The sequence below is a fragment of the Diplotaxodon limnothrissa genome, linkage group LG7 (genome assembly GCF_057381915.1).
Source record: "Diplotaxodon limnothrissa isolate DT_005_m linkage group LG7, D_limnothrissa_male_GT1.1, whole genome shotgun sequence".
NCBI classification, from domain to species: Eukaryota; Metazoa; Chordata; class Actinopteri; order Cichliformes; family Cichlidae; genus Diplotaxodon; species Diplotaxodon limnothrissa.
The window spans coordinates 25,096,345-25,113,168 of record NC_140602.1 but is presented as its reverse complement, the minus strand read 5'-3'; the positions used below and the strand labels follow the sequence as shown (position 1 = coordinate 25,113,168).

The following is a 16,824-nucleotide window of genomic DNA, read 5'->3' as shown; positions in this document are numbered from 1 at the left end:
ACGGTCTTTAGAGCAATGTCGCTACTTTTACAGATTTCATGCTGTTTGATATAAACAACCATGTACTGTATAGCAGAATACAGTACGTATAATCTTGCAAAGTGGGGGACTGTGAACATGCTGGCATGAATCCTTTCACAGAGAACAACAACAATGAAAAAAAAAAAAGAAAACCCAAAAACAAAGCAACAAAAACTTTTTTCGAGTATCCAAGACTGGAATCGAATGGAAAAATACTGAGTCATCTGCTGTCCAGTCACTCAGCTTGTTTCTCTTGTTGATTGATAAACTCCTCCTTCACAGTGATTCTATCTTATTACTCTCTGAGGTGTCAGGAAGACAGGAAGCAACAGAGATAAACACACTATCACAACACAACTATATTTAAACAGGAAACAAGAAAATCACACTGTCTTTTTTAAGTGCACTGAGCTCTTTAAAGGATTATCATATCTAATTAAATGTTCAGTAAATAGTTCCCCTGTTTGTCATGAGCCATAGTGTCATGCATATAAACTGATAACACTTTTAGCCTTAATTATCAAAGATGCACTTCAGTTACTGCTGGGATATTCACCCATGTTAATTACGTTTCCACTGACTTGTCCAGAGCCTCACTAAATCATACATTCATGCCAACAATAAGAAATTAAATATTTGTGTTGTTCATTTTCGCCACATAAGTGTATCCAGATTTATTTCCAAATCAGTCTTCAAATGAATCCATCAATGCCTTATAAGATGTAATACTGCAGATTTGTGCATGTTTGTGTTTTCCTGCTGGGTCCTTTAATAATATCGCTGTAGCATGGCTTCCGCTCGAGGCTTCAGCTCCTCTTATATGATAAAAGTGTCAAGTTGCTGTTACAGTGTGATGTTAATTGGACCCCACTGAGCCTGGACAGGTCATGCAAATTAACAGGTAGTCTATTAAAAGCCTTTGTGTGTGCGATCTGCGACCCTCGTGGCTTCACATAACCCTGAAACAGTGAGTCTGTCAGCGCTGAAAGAGGGTTAAGACAGTCAAATGATCCGTCTGATTAAAGTGAAATGGTCCAACATTTCAGTCTATGCCACTGGCTAGGCTTCATGCACTTTGGATTATGGGAAACAAACAGATACTAAAATGTAGTATTATTGGGACAATGTATGATTCAGAAGAAAAAACAAAGACAATACCACCAGGGGTTACATAAGATAACGTGACATCTTCGGAACATGCAGCAGTTTCACAGGACTGTCGGGCTAGTTAGTGCGAGACAGAAAAAAGAGACGGTGACATTGAACCAGCATCACCCACACAAACAAACCTCTTCATTCCAGTGAAGGCTGCACAGACAGAAATAGCTCCAGTGCCGTTGTGTGCTCACAATATCGCAGAGAAACATTTTTTTTTCATCTGAGGTGATTTCAGCGGCCTTCCATCAAGTGGGCAGAAAAAAAACGTGAATTGCAGAAGGCCACTTTTTTGTTGTCACATAGCAACTGGCTGCTGCTTTATTCTACCGAGAATATATATTTGTAGCAGAAATTTATGGAGCTTGAGTTTTTCGAGTTTGACATTTATTTTTTATGGAAAAAGAAATAATAATTTCCTTCCATGAGAGCGCACCACTGTATTTAATCCTAAATTCATGCCCACAGAAACCAGTGGAAACAATCTAAGTGATCACACAGGGTGGGGTAGTTAGCATTGAAAGACAAGACTTTTTTTTTTTTTAGAAAAACAAACAAAGGTTACAGGTCATATCTCTCAACAGGGCGCTGATCCTCTGTCAGATGTGCCAGACCTCACTGGATGCAGATCAGCTGTGTTTCCGGAGTGAGGAAGAAAATGAAATTGCACCAAAGGCGTTCTGCCTGTAAAGCCCACATTGAGCATGGTTTTACTGTCGCGCTATTACAGTGTAATATGTTTTTTGAAAAAAAAAAATATGGTTCTTATTATACTTATTATATTATGATGGTTAATGGTAAGACTTTCAATATAGTGCATGCATTAGAGCGGTTCAAACAGCTCTAAGTCAATTAAAACTTCCAGCATGTTGAAAAACGCACACCGCATTGTTGCAGACTTGCGTTGTAGCCTAATTATCGCGACGCTCTTTATTTGAAACTCGTGTGTGTGTGTAACTGTGAGCTGAGGCCGCTCCCGCCCTCTCCGTCTTCCTTCCTTCCCCCTGCAGTTCTTGTGTTTGTTTGCACACACTTGATCCGGAGCGGAAATTCCTCTCCGTTTTTGTGAATGACAAACTCATTAACGATTCATCAACACAGGCCGCTCTATCCGGCCCCCGTTTCTAAGGCGACCGCTGCTGCCGCGCTTCTGATTGGTCGCCCCACAAAACGTATCCAATGGAACGCCTCCTGTTTGTAGCCATTCAGCAGCCTGGCGCCGCAGAGAGCGCAGAGAGTCAGAACCTGCAGAGAAACGATCTACAGCACAGACAGGCTGCAACAGCAGGCAGAGACGGGTGCATACCCCGCATGCTTCACAGCAACAAATCCGCCTTTCTGCTCTGGATCTCCATAAAAATATTAGATACACAGCCTGTATACGCACAGAGAGAAAGAGAGGTGGAAGAGCAGCCGTGGAGTTATATAAGAAGAGAGGAAGCTTCAGCCTCGTCGCAGGGCCGGTATGACTCATTGATAAATAACTCAGGCTCTCTCCAACCAGATGCATGAATGAGGAACAGTGTGGGCAACCTACTCTCGGGAGATCTCTGAAGGGAACAGGAATTCCTACGTCCCGCAACACACTGGATCCAAAAGAACGTTTGGAGTGAGTCTTGACAAGCGTGACGGTTTTTATTTTGACTCGTTATTTAGTTTTTTAAGCCGTTGTTCTCAGAGTTGTGTTGCCGAGGGCCCTCTCAGCAGCAGATCAGACTGAAAACGAAATTCCAGACAGATATTTGTGCCTGCTGCTGAAGCCGAGAAGCTCCCCGCTTTTCCTCGACACCTTTTTCCCCCCCTTTTTAACTCCTGCTTATAAATGCTTGACAAGCTCAAGCCCGTCGTCCAGCTTGACTCGGTTATGGCGATCAGCAAGACGGTGGGCTGGCTCCGAGAGCAGCTGGAGACGCGCAGGGACGGCCTGCTTGTGATGGACTGTCGGGCTCAGGAGCTCTACGAGTCGTCTCACGTCGAGACTGCCATCAACGTGGCCATACCCAGCCTCATGCTTCGCCGGCTTAAGAAAGGCAATCTGCCCGTGCGCTCTCTGCTCTCCAACGGAGAGGATCGAGACAGGTTTGTGCGGAGGTGCAAGACGGACGCCATCCTGCTGTACGACGAGTACAGCCGAGAGTGGAACGAGAACGTGGACGGGGGCTCCGTGTTGGGTTTACTGCTGAGGAAAATGAAGGACGAGGGCTATAAGGCATATTATCTGGAGGGTGAGTGGAATTCATTCACATTTTCGGGCACGGCGGCTGCCGCTGTTCATTCACAGGCTAGATTTTCGCGCAGACGTAGATTTCTGGCGTTTTGATTAAAGAAATATATAGTCATCACTCTAAGGTTAGGTTACACTTGACTCCTCGCACGTCAGTAATTACTGAAGAGGGTCTTAATTTACTTCGAAGAGACGCGTAACCAGATTTTATGTGTATTAAGCTTCTTTTTTTCTTTCTCAGAAAATAATAATTTGCCGTCTGCAGTGTGCAACTTATGCCTGCTGTGTGGCAGGCAGAAACGGTGTGTTCATTGCATCTGTTTTATATATTTCCAGGTGGCTTCAGTAAATTCCAGGCCGAGTGTCCGGCTCTGTGCGAAACCAACCTGGATGGCTCGTCCCACAGCAGTTCCCCTACTGCCCAGGTGCTGGGCCTCGGTGGGCTGCGCATCAGCTCTGACTCCTCGGACATCGAGTCTGATATCGACCGGGATCCGAGCAGCGCCACAGACTCGGACGGCAGCCCGTTATCCAACCCGCATCCCTCCTTCCCTGTAGAGATCTTGCCGCACCTTTACCTGGGCTGTGCCAAGGACTCCACTAACCTTGATGTGCTGGAGGAGTACGGGATCAAGTATATCCTCAACGTGACTCCCAATCTCCCCAACCTCTTTGAGAACGCAGGAGAGTTTAAGTACAAGCAGATCCCAATCTCGGATCACTGGAGCCAGAATCTCTCTCAGTTCTTTCCCGAAGCCATCAGCTTTATTGGTAAGTAATCCCGCAGAACTGGAAACGCTCTGCAGATTAAATCTTGTTGGTTAGGTTGTGTACATGCTTATTCATTTTTTAGTACTGCTTATAATTATTTAAACTCCAAAATTAGCTTTTGAGTTTGTGAGACCATAAATAGTAATAGTGCGTCAGTCTGCAAAATATAGAACATAGAGAAAAAAAACCCATCAAGTCCTCACAATTTTGAAGAAGGATTCAACTCAAAAGTTGGGTGTTTGATTAGTATTGTTCTTGTTCCCTACTTTATGACACGCATGCAGGCAGAGTAAAGGGGCAAAAACAGATAGCTGGGGGCATAAACGTATTAAATGTGATATATATTATCACTGGCAGGAAGTTCTTAGGTTGTTATTGTGCAATTGAGATTAGATGAAGTGTCCCTGGCTGTGGTCTTATCAGTCAATCAGACAGGGACACACAGAGCAGGCAGATTAAGGCATTGTGTAGAGGCAGAGGAACACAAGTCTGCCTCCAATGGTGCACAGGCAAAATGCACTTGGTTTGACTTCAGTGGAAGACATTCTGGCCCTATCTCTTGTCCCAGGGCTTGTGAAATTGCAGCACAAAGGGCGATGTTGAAACTGGAGAAAGGGGAGAGTGAGCGAGGGGAGGGCGGTAATTCAAGCGCAACAGGAAGGAAGTGGCATTGAAAGTAATCTAGGACATGGCATTGCCCCCCCTCCCCTCCTCCTCCCGCCACATTACAAAAGGAGCCATTTACGGCCTGATGACATCCTGTTCGCCTTGACAGGGTGCCCTCATGACTCCTACATTTACACGCCCAAATGGCACCATTGTCAGAGTAACCCTAGCAAGCGGAAGAATGGTTTAATAGACCGTAATAGTCAATTTCCCAGCCGGCTACTCTAGGCCAAAAGAAACCAAAGAATGTGAGCTCTGTTTATGTGCAATACTGTCATAGCCCCTGTTTAATTACTGACATGGCTGGGAGATAGGATAATAAGTTCCTGGACCTGCTTCAATTTCCAACAAAGCGTGACTTTAAAATCACAAAGATTTGATTATTGATTAGTTGCCTAAAAGAAGCATAAACAATGAGAGCTTCTCTGCTTTGTGCTTTTCAGATGTCAGGAATGTTTTTTCTTCTGATCAGTATCCATGCAGACTAAATCTTTGGTCTTTGGACTGTGAGAGTAACAAAACAACAAACTGGGATATCTACTCTTTCCTAGTTATCTGGAATGATGAAAAGCTCTAAAGAGGTTGTTTATTTATGATACAAAATTTCCACCCCTTTCTTTTCTTCCACCAGATGAAGCTCGGGGACAGAAATGCGGCGTCCTGGTCCATTGCCTTGCAGGCATTAGCCGCTCTGTCACAGTGACGGTGGCCTATTTGATGCAGAAGCTCAACCTGTCCATGAACGATGCTTACGACATTGTCAAGATGAAAAAATCCAACATCTCACCCAATTTCAACTTCATGGGTCAGCTTTTGGACTTTGAGCGCACACTGGGTCTGAAGAGTCCATGTGATAACCGCATGGCACCACCAAGCCAGCAGCTCTACTTCACCACCCCGACCAACCACAACGTCTTCCAGCTGGACCCCCTGGAGTCCACGTGAGGTCTGCTGTCACCACTCCTCTTCTCATTGGGGGTTTTGTGGGCCTCCTATTGGAAAAGCTGCAAAATGTTTTCTCTTTTTTCCGTCGTCTGCTGTGCGACATTATTGATACAGCTGGTCTGAGGCGACAGCTGCTGAGTGTGGTTACTGAAGGGCCATAGCTGTCTGACCGAAGCGCAGCTGCTGTTGACTAAATGAGGAGAGACAGTACAAGAGACAGGAAGCGAATCATTTAAAGTGTGCAGATACTTACTACAATCAGATTTTGCTGTAAGACTCTGGTCTTTTTTTTCGTATTTTTTCAGTGTGTCTAAGGAAGCCTAAAGTGATTGATTGGACAGCTGTATGTTATGCTTCAAAGTTCAAAGGCTGGTGTGCCAAAGAGACCTGATTGTTCAAAGTGGACAGATAAATGAAATCCTTTTGTATATTTGTTTTGGGGTCTATTACTAGTTCCTCCATGACATCAGGGTGCATTGTCTCCTTCATCTTCTGTGAAGACTTGCCTGCATGGGGCTCAACTACCCTGGCTTTAGAAGGCACACAATATAATGGACTTTATTTTACATTTGTGGAGTCTTTTCAAACATTTATACGGTGTGTATATATCTTAATATAAAAGACAATACGGTAAAAGCCTTGCTCTAGTAGTATATACCCTTTGGCACAAGTGGGTACTGAAGATTTGCTTTGTTTCATATTCTACTTTTATGTAAGCATACAAACTGCGTATTGATCAATATGTTTGAGTTGATTATGCCAAAAATCAAGTAGGCTTTCCAAGAATTGTGTACATGTGTAATATATTCAATAAGCGCTTTGTGGCTGGCCTTTTCTTTTTGCACCTGTCCTCCCACAAATCAAAGTCACCTTGGCCATTTGCCTTACTTTTGAGCTTGGAAGATTTCTTTCCCCTTTTTTTTGCACATTAACCTTCAGAGAAATGTACTTTTTTTGGTTACAGTATCCCAGATAGATTTGTTTTGTTTTCTTACAAAAAACCCCAACCAAACCTAGAACGATTATCACTGAAGTTTATAAATTGGGCTCCATGCTTAAGAACTCAAGCAGTTCAAATGGCCAAAGGTGGAATTTACTGGATGTCTCTGAAGGTTAATTTAAGAAATCATGATCTGTGGGTTAAATATTTCCGATGTGTGGAAAAAGCAGGGAGCTGTGTTTGCTTCGCTTCTTCAGGGAAAATTCTGTGAAATGCAGTTTTCACTTGACAAGATGAGACAAAATTAAATCCAGAACTTCGGAGAGTTGCCCCCACACCCCCCGTAGAGGAAACCACTATGTTGCCCTCTACTCACTCCTTCCAAACTCCTCTCTTACGAATGTAAAGGAAATATAAGTTATTAATAAATTGCTATTTTGTCTACACGTTCCGCTTCTTCTGCTTGTTTTTCCATTGACACATTCGTTGGTGTTTTGTCTCCACTTACAGTAACACATTTATGTAAGTGTCTCCTCACCTGCAGTACAGTTGAGTGTTAACCAGCTGGCCAAGTCACGACAAAAAAGAGTCGCAATGAATCACGAGGCTGTTCACAGAGTTCTTGTTTTCCATTAACTACAGCACTTGGAACATTTCCCACTTTACTTTCCAGTACAGAGTTAGCATGTCCTGTTACATGATGCTTGTGTAAGATAGCACTGTGCACACTCTGTTCTGCTGTGACAATAAGAAACTACAATAAGCTACCCAGCAGGTGCAAAGTGATTCCAGTCCTGCTGTAACTAGCCCAGCTGGTTTTACCAGGTGCTAGTCTACCATGAGGTCTTTGGGTTCAAAACAAACATTCCCTTGGTTAACTTGTGAAGGCAGCTCCTCAGCACTCAACCATCAAGGGAAGCATAAAGTACAGAGATAAAGTATGATTTGATAGGAAGAGCAGTGGCGTTTACTCCCTGAGAACTGGAGACTCAGGAGATAATCTCGACGGTGTAGCTTAGGTGTCGTGTTCTCAAGCGAGCAGCAACTTGTTTCACAGTTTGAAGAGACTATTCCCACATCAACACCAGCTGCTGTGTGTGTGTGGACTATGTGGAAGTGGACTATGTGGAAATGAGCAAGCCAAGCAGTACCACAAGGTTTGATCGTGACAGAGCTAGGATTGTTAACAATAAAGGATATGGAAACAGTGACTTGTATGCAGCATTTTTGTCAACTAAGTTCTTGATGTGCATGTATGACACAGTGTAAAAGCCCACACACGAAAGATTCCACTGTGTAAGTAGACACAATCCTTACCTAACTCTTACTGCTAAGAGTTGGTCAAAATAAAGATGTAAGCAATGCAAAACGTATTAGCAACCAGCTACAATTTTACATAACTACAATAAAACACAGCATGCAATATATAATCCATATCAAAAGTAAACAATGGAAAACATGAATTGTAAGTATTTTCTTTTACTATAGAATAAGCAAATAAGCATACATAAAACATAGATCTTAACAGAAGACAGCATACAATAGAGAAAGAGAATTATCTTAAAAAAGCAATTAACAGATTTTATTATCAATAATATGTATTGTGTAAAGATGAACAAAATAAATTGTAAGGCATCTCTCTTTTTTATGTTTTATTTCCTTTTTTTAAATTGGAAATTCAACCCAGCGCGTAGCTGTACAAAGTGTGTGAATCACTGGCTATGTAATAAAGAGTGAGACCTCCACATTCATGTCCTGACGCAAGTGATTTATAAAAAGACTCATATTTCAAGAGGTGCCAGCTCTCTCTGCTTTTCCCACTTTCCATTTCAGGGAATCTTTTTCTTTTGTTGGGTAGCCACTTATAATCATAACAATAATGATGAGATACCACTGATCGAACTATGGCAGCAAAGCCTGCACACTAATGAGAAACACTGGTTCAAAGTCACTATATTATGTTTTTCCTTTTTAGTTCTAAATTTGTCGTGTTGCCCATAAAAAGTGGGTGTCCACGTGTAGCTGTACTGCATTTTGTTGCCTTGTACTTGTGACATGTGTAATAACAATAAAGTTGAATTCTATTCTATTCTAAGATAGGACTCTATATTCTATATGCATATAGAGATTTCTTTTTTCACAGAGAGTCATAGTGACTTCACGATAAATAGGCAAATCTCCCTGAGGTGTCATGCTTATTATTAGCAGGGTCACCATTCATCCATTTAGTTTCCTATGACTCTGCTGGTGCATTGAATGCAAAAGTCACCCATTTGTCACATGATGAAAGCAGAGGTACTTCAGACTATCCATACACATATGCTTAGTCTTATCCTACCATCTAAATTGTAGTAGGAAGGTCATGGGAACGTTGAGTGAACATGCATACTCCACATTAAAAGGGAGAATAAGATTGTGTTTCATAGTTGTCTGTACCAAAATCACTGGACTACAAGAAGGCCTATGACTCAGTGCCCCACACTGGAATTCCTAGAATTGTACAAGATCTACAGGCCCCTAAGAACCTTTATCATGAACTTAATGGGTATTTGGTAAACAACACTAGAGGCCAACTATAAGCTCATAGCACAAGTCGCCATCAAGTGTGGGATCTACCAAGAAGATGCGCTGCCCCCACTGCTGTTTTACACAGGCCTGAACCCCCTCAGTGAGATCATTAACAAGACTGGCTACTGATACTGACAATGGAATGACGTAATCATCAGCCACCTCCTCTACATGGATGACATCAAGCTGTATGGCAAGAGTGAACGAGACACTGATCAACACCCCAAGGATATACAGCAACAATATCTGAATGTCACTGGGACTGGAGAAGTGTAGTAGGGTGGTAACGAAGCGAGGGAAGGTAGTCAGAACTGAGGGGACCACACTACCGAAATGCAACATTGCAGACATTGAGGACAGGTACAAGTACCTGGGAATCCCACAGGTCAATGGGAACCACAAGAGGCTGCTTAAAGCTGCAGCCACCAAGGAAAGTCCTGAGGAGCAGTTGAACGGGAAGGACAAGATCTGGGCTATCAAAACCTATGCCCTGCTGGTGATCTGGTACCCTGCTGGGATAATAAGCTGGCAGAAGGAGGACATAGAAGCCACTGACATAAAAACAAGAAAGCTCTTAACCATGCATGGAGGGTTGGTACCACAGTCCAGGATGAAACAACGAACATCCATGAGTAAATCAGGAAGATGTTCACAACCGACCGCATGTTTACTGAATACTTCAGGCAGCAGAAGCCCAAGAAATAGAGGAGGAACCATAATGGAAGGACAGGCCCCTGCATTGTATGTACCACCAGCAGATAAACGAAGTGGATGACATCCAGAAATCCTACCAGTGGCTGGACAAAGCTGGAATGAAAGACAGCACAGAGGCCCTAATCATGGCAGCACGGGAACAACTTTTGAGCACAAGATCCAGAGAGGCTGGCAAGACCCCAGGTGCAGGCTGTTTAAAGATGCGCCTTAGATAATCCAGCACATAACAGCAGGGTGCAAGATACTAGCAGGCAGGGCATACATGGAACGCCATAAGCAAGTGGAAGGCCAGAAACATCTGTGCGGAGTATGGCTTGGAAGTCCCGAGGTCAAAATGATAGACACCCCAGGATGGTTGAGAATAACCAAGCTAAGATTATATGGGACTTCCAGATACAGACGGACAAACTGGTGATGGTTAATCAACCCAACATTAATGAAAACATTCTTGACAAATGCTTTCTCTTTCGTCTGTCTTGCGCCGGTCCAAGAATTTCACCTCTAGCGGCAGAATACGAATGCCCCCGGGCGTCCCTCTTAATCACGGCCCCAGTTCAGACAGAAAACCCACAAAATAGAACCGGAGTACTATTCCATTATTCGTAGTTGCGGTATTCAGGCGACCGGGCCTGCTTTGAAAACTCTAATTTTTTCAAAGTAAACACTTCGGAACCCGCGGGACACTCCGCTAAGAGCATCAAGGGGGCGCCGAGCAATGGCGTGTCCAGCGGGGTGGCCTGGGGGGGCACAGGCCACCCCCCCAACCAGACTGGCCACCCCAGGTGCCACCCCAAAGGCAAAACAATAAAATTCAATCAAATATCAAATGTCCGATTATGTTTTCACGGTGACGCTCAGATATCCGAGTGTAAGTGAATGCAGCATCGGCTTCTGCGCTATGTGCATCAGGTTAGCAAAGGTAGGAGAGCAAAGCACGAAAGACGGCACTGCAGGAAACAATTTTTCGGTGAAAGAAAATGAGGACAGAATAAATGTCCCGGTAAGTAATATTAAGTTTGTTGAGTTTAGTAAACTAAGGTGAAATTAGAATACCAAGGAAAAAAATAACACTTAAAGAATTATTGCAGCCGTGGAATATTTCAGACAGTAGGCTACTGAGGGGAGCTAACATAAGAGTTATGAGTTAAAAGATGTAATCTAAGTCGTAACATTGCTGTATGGAGCTGCAGATTTGGTTGCAGGTTAACATAGCTGGACTGGCCATCGGGCTTATTTGACTTATTTTTTATTTTTTTTGTAATGGCATGAACAATGAGAGGTGGTGGATTGGCCAGATGCAGGTCGATGTGTAGAAATAACTCCGTTGTTTGGTGGTGGCTATGGCGGGGCTTCCACAGAGGCAGCAGGTGGATGAGGGAAGGGGAGGCAGGAGGAGAGCCCCGAGGCGGCCACCAGTCCGAGTGTCAGGTGAACTGAACTTCAGGTAAGAAGTCATGACCTGCAGTCTATCTGGGTCAGATATGAACTAAGTTTAGGTGGAGTTTATTTTCGTTGTGCTGACTTTTTACCGTCAGTTGCAATAACTCATACTGCGTTCTAGCCAGCTTGACAGAGTTTTTATACAGCTGGGTGGGTGCTATGATGTTACTGATAGTGAACTTTATTTTATTCATAAGGTTAGTTAGTAGAGTTGCCAACGGCTCCTTAAAAATGGAATGGTCCCTCATTCAGAGAAAATATTACACGTTTCGTATTGAGCTGAGAAGAGATGCAGTTTGTCCCGAACTTTAGCTAGAATGCAAAAAGACACAAAGCTGGAGTTATTCTGTCTTTACGCTGCACAGCTGCCTCTTCTTCTCTCATTCTCTCCCCCTGCCTCTCCTGTTGCTACTTCAATCATGAAACTGATCAATGATCAGCTGATCGGCTTTTCTCTCTTGTTTATTTATCGCCCACTTTGCACCAGAAACAGGAAACCAGCAGATGTTGCGCTAAACAACAGCAGCACGTTTAAGCTTGATCAGCTGTTGTTAGAATGTATTTAATATTAATTTCTAGTATCAGCTGATGTTTGCTGGAGCCACAGCTGTAAAGCTGCTGGTCATTATGTCGGTTTGGATATCTGGTGAGAGGGAAACATGAAGATGAAACCAGGAGATGTCCTTACTGAATCATCAGAGCTGAACAGGTGATGGAGAAACAGGTTTACCTTTTAGGTCACATGAATGAGTTGAAGGGAAGTTTTGAACTGTTTCTGAGAGGCAAATAACACCAGGATCCTTTTTTATGTAGCTGACAGCTGGTAACTGTGCAGGGGTGGATCTAGGAAAGTTTTGCCAGGGGGCAGGTAGGGCATTAACAGGGAAAGGCACAAAGAAATACTTTTCTTTCTTATTCTCATTTAAAATACCTAGTTTTTATTAAATAATTATCTAAATCTTACAACCAAAGTTTTTATCTGACGTAAAATGTATAGAAATCATACATATACCAACAAGACAGTGTACATCACTGTCACAACAGCGTTTGTTTTCAGTCAAAGTCTTTATGGCTTTACTACCTGGTGGGTCGGCCTGTAGTGAAAATGCCCAATTTTTTTGTCCCAGTCCAGCCCTGCAGGTTAATACTGGCAGTGTCACCATGCCAGCTGACTGTATTTCATCATCAGCCAGTGTTGTTCTTTATCAATATTACCAAAGTTTACCATAAGGCAGCATAGAAAGTATTTACTTGCTTTCAGGTTTTATTCAAATGTTAGTCTTTTCAGTTGTTTCCCCACTTTTTTCCTGTTTCAAAATCAAACACCAGTTTGTGAGAAGATTATCTTCTTTTTTTAACAGGCAGATAAAGTTTTACATTGGAACTGGCTAATTTGTCAATTGTATGTTACAAATGTTCGTATTTTAATATTCAAAAATGTTTTTGTCCAAAACATATGTGCACTATATGTCAGTAAAAATACTATGCAAATATTGCTGTCCTTGAATGCTGAGTAAACACTGACAAAGCACTGATTGTATCTCTTGTACTTTATCAACGCAGTATCTAAAAACTTTGCACCGTAGTGGTTAAAATCTCATTCTAATAAGAGTTAAAAGTGCATTTGGTTATTAGGTTTATAGGATTATTGAATTATGGTTAACGGTTGGTAGAAATTTTTTTTTAAACATTATCTGCCAATTACATCTGCCACCCTTCTCCAAATCTGTGCCCCTACCTGGCCCCCCCAACAAAAATTTTCTAGACACGCCACTGGCGCCGAGAGGCAGGGACTGGGACAGACGGTAGCTCGCCTCGCCAGGAGTGGACAAGCAGAGGAAGACGGCCGTAGTGATAGACATAGTTCTCCAAAAGTTGATTCTGTTCATCTGGACGTAGCGTTTTCAGTGGGAGAAACGTTTCTTCCACTGAAAGACGATAGACATAGTTATACCGAATGACACCAACATTACTCTACCATGCTTACTATTCTTATATTTATTGTTAGTCTTTTGCACTGAATGGATCTGGAGCCTTGTCATTTCGTCTCTCTATATACTGTACTGTATATAGCAGAGATGACAATAAAGTTTACTTTGACTTTGAACATGCCTAGAGCAGAGATCCCATGACTTGAAACCATACAGCAATGCAGTTAGGACTACTGTTCTGAATACTGCGCATTTTGTCTCCATACTCAAACCTAGTTTTGGATACCTCGACATCAAGATACCTTGCAATTGATCTTTGTTTCAGGCATGTTTGCTGTTGATCCCTTTGTAGATTGAAACATCACTTCAGTCTTTTGGTGCTTATTGTAAGTCCAAAAGTGCTTAGTGGTCACAGACAGGGGATCTGTCAGTCTTTGAAGGTCATCCACCGCATGGGTGACAACAGCACAATCATCACAATAAAGAACATCACAAATAAGTGATTTCATCACTTTTGTCTTTGCTTTTAGTCACTCAGTATTAAATATCCTCCATGTGTCCTGTATATGATCTGGATGCCTCGATCTGTCTTTGAAGAATCACACTAAAAAGGAATCTGAAGAGTGTTGGAGCAAGAACACATCCTTTCTCTTGAAAACCCTTAGTGAGAATGTAGATGTGAGAATGTAGATATTAATATCTTTCGATCTTCAGGTAAACAGCTGTCTTCTCAGCACATACAAAGGAATTCAGTAAACATCTGTACCAGTGGCTGACCACCTGCTTTAAAAATTTATGATGGAATTGCTTCTGTCACCTCATCTTTCATGGGTGATTTGTCAGGTTTCGGGGTGTGGGCTGCACTTCCCTGTTGTGGCCTATATACCTCAGGCTGGAGTAGAAGAGCTTGACATTATTTGAGGAGGATGCTTTCTTGCCTTGGGGCATTTTTTTTGTATTCACCTGGAGATTTACCTTGGATCTGAGGAGAAGATAGTCTGTTGAGGATTCAGACCTCTCTTGCTCTAGTGATATGAAAGTCAAAGAATCATGTTGTCTGCAGGTGAAGTCTAATTTTTGCCAGTGCTTTGACTTTGGGTGCGTCCCGGTGGTTTTGTAAGTGTCTCTCACTTGAAGGAATGTATTTGCAATCGAGAGATTGTGTCGGGAGCATAATGAAAGCAGAAGTTCGCCATTTGAGTTCTCATTACGGATACCATGCTGAGCAATATGATTTACAATATGATTGTATGATTTAAATACAACACCTGCCTTCCTTTCAGCTTTGCGACCTGACCAGTATTAGTATATCCTGATCCAACCTCTTTTAATGAACCCTTGTCTAAAAATCTTGTCCTGCTTTGGAGCTCTCTGTTATCAAGGCACTTCTTCTTTGTGGGGCATTGGCCTCTTTGCAATCTAGGAGAGTTTGCATAATCCAAGAAGCAACAAAAAAAAAAAGAGGTTATAAATATACAAGTAAACTTCCTGAATTCAACTATAGTGGTATTATCAGCAAACATGTATTTGAAGTATTAAAACTTACTGTCACGGTTCTGGGTCCGTTGGACCCAGTATTTTGAGTTCATTATGTTTTGGTACTTTTGCATCATGGATTTTCCTTTATGTTTCTCTGGTACTTGGTGTTTCAGTTATCTTGGTGTTTTTCTATATTATGATTTATGATCTGATACTGTTGTGATTATGATTATCATTTAGTAGCCTTTGGTCAGTGTCAAATCTGTCTCTGTCTAGTCTGTGTCTTAGTAAAGTGTGTTTTGTTTCCTGTTTTACTTTGAAGGTTCTTGTTCCTGTCTGATGTTAGTATGTGCAGCTTTGTTCCCCCTGTCTCGTTAGCCCTGATCTCTCCCAGCTGTGTCTCCCTCCTGTTGCCGATTTCCCCGTTACTACCCTGTGTATATAAGCCCTGTGTTTTCCCATGCTCAGTGTCGCGTCGTACCATCAGTTTATGCCTGTGTGTTCTTGGTCTCAGTGTTCCGTCCTCACTTCATGTTTGTTTTCCTGCCAGCAGTAAAGCTGAGGTTTTTTTGAGTTACATTCCATTTTCCGAGTCCTGCATTTGGATCCTCATCTCTGCCTGCCCGCTCACAGAGCCCTGACAGAACGACGCGACCAGTAATGGATCCAGCGGACTCACCGTGGAAGCGCAGCTCCCGTTTTGACGGGACTCGGCTAGCGCTTGGAGGGCCTCCGTGCTGCCGTTCCTCGCTGGCAGCCTACCCTTCGGCCCACTCGTCTGCTTCCTCCCCGCAGACGCCCAGGTCTCGCAGAAAATGCTCCAGCCGGTCCCGGGAGGATTACTACGAGCCTGCAAGCAATCAGCTCACGCCTGCACAAGCCTTTTACAAGATGTTAGGGATTATTATCGTGCCATCTGACTCACCCAGCATTTCCACATCACAGCAGGAGCAGCCACAGCAGAGTCCTCCCTCGTCACATTCCGCCAGCGCCGCTCCCTCTTCAACAGGGAGGCAGCGAACACGCAGCCAGCACTCACAGCTCCAGCAGGAGCCTGGGATTCAGCTCAAACAACCGCCTAGGGTGAGTGACAGAGTCTCCCTTCATTCGCCTTTTTTGTCAAGGGATAGACAGACTGTTTCCCCCAAAGCTGCGAACGCCAGCTACATGAACACTACAGCTCGTGTTTCTCCAGTTCGGGAAAATAAAAGTTTTTGTTTTAAGAATGACTATTTTCCCATTGGTTCAGAAGACTGTGCGCCTAATGTTTTTTCAGATCCAGGAGTTAAGACTGTTCCGTCTGGATCTGTTTATTCTGGAGCTATGTTTATTCAGTCAGCTGCCCGTCCGCTTTCAGCTCCAGTGTCCCCTGCTCGGCAGCCGTCTGTAGCTCAGTCTCCAGTGTCCCCTGCTCGGCAGCCACCTGTAGCTCAGTCTCCAGTGTCACCTGCTCAGCAGCCACCTGTAGCTCAGTGTCCTGTGTTTCCTGCTCAGAAGCCGCCTGTAGCCCAGTCACCAACTCCACCACCACCACTTTCGCCTCAAGCTCAGTTAGCCGCCCGGCCTCAAGCTCAGTTAGCCGCCCGGCCTCAAGCTCAGTTAGCCGCCCGGCCTCAAGCTCAGTCTCCAATTCCACCACCGTCGTCATCCCAACCATTGTTTCAGTCACCCTCAGTTCAGCCTCCTGTTCAGCAGCCACTAGCCCTGCACCCTGTGTCACTTGCTACCCCGGTACAACAAGCTCAGTCAAATCAATCTAAAAGGAACTGTGTTTCATCAGTTTGTTCTAAGCAGAGCAACAAACCTCATGATAATGTAATCATTCCTAAAAAGCTGGCCAGTTCAGAGACTGTGACGCGCTCCAGGGCCTCCCCAGAGGCTGAGTTTCAGCCCTCAGCCTACTCTGGACCCCTGGAGGCTAGGAACCCAGCTGAGGACTGCACCCGGCTGTCACTGCCTGAGCAGAGTCA

General features: G+C 43.6%; 1 protein-coding gene across 1 annotated transcript; it reads left to right on the top strand.

Annotated features, from left to right (window-relative positions):
- Window positions 1-2,393: 2,393 nt before the first annotated feature.
- dusp6 (dual specificity phosphatase 6) lies at window positions 2,394-7,159 on the top strand. Its single transcript, XM_085357755.1, has 3 exons — window positions 2,394-3,401; window positions 3,737-4,171; window positions 5,469-7,159. Exons 1-3 carry the CDS (start codon window positions 2,999-3,001, stop codon window positions 5,780-5,782), a joined length of 1,152 nt encoding a protein of 383 aa, XP_085213881.1. The 5' UTR covers window positions 2,394-2,998; the 3' UTR covers window positions 5,783-7,159.
- The last annotated feature ends 9,665 nt before the right edge of the window (window positions 7,160-16,824 follow it).

Excerpts from the sequence above, each read along its gene's own strand:
- dusp6 (XM_085357755.1), top strand. The coding sequence starts at position 2,999 with ATGCTTGACAAGCTCAAGCCCGTCGTCCAGCTTGACTCGGTTATGGCG. Across the intron at positions 3,402-3,736 it reads TAAGGCATATTATCTGGAGG|GTGGCTTCAGTAAATTCCAG; the intron begins GTGAGTGGAATT and ends ATATATTTCCAG. Across the intron at positions 4,172-5,468 it reads CGAAGCCATCAGCTTTATTG|ATGAAGCTCGGGGACAGAAA; the intron begins GTAAGTAATCCC and ends TTCTTCCACCAG.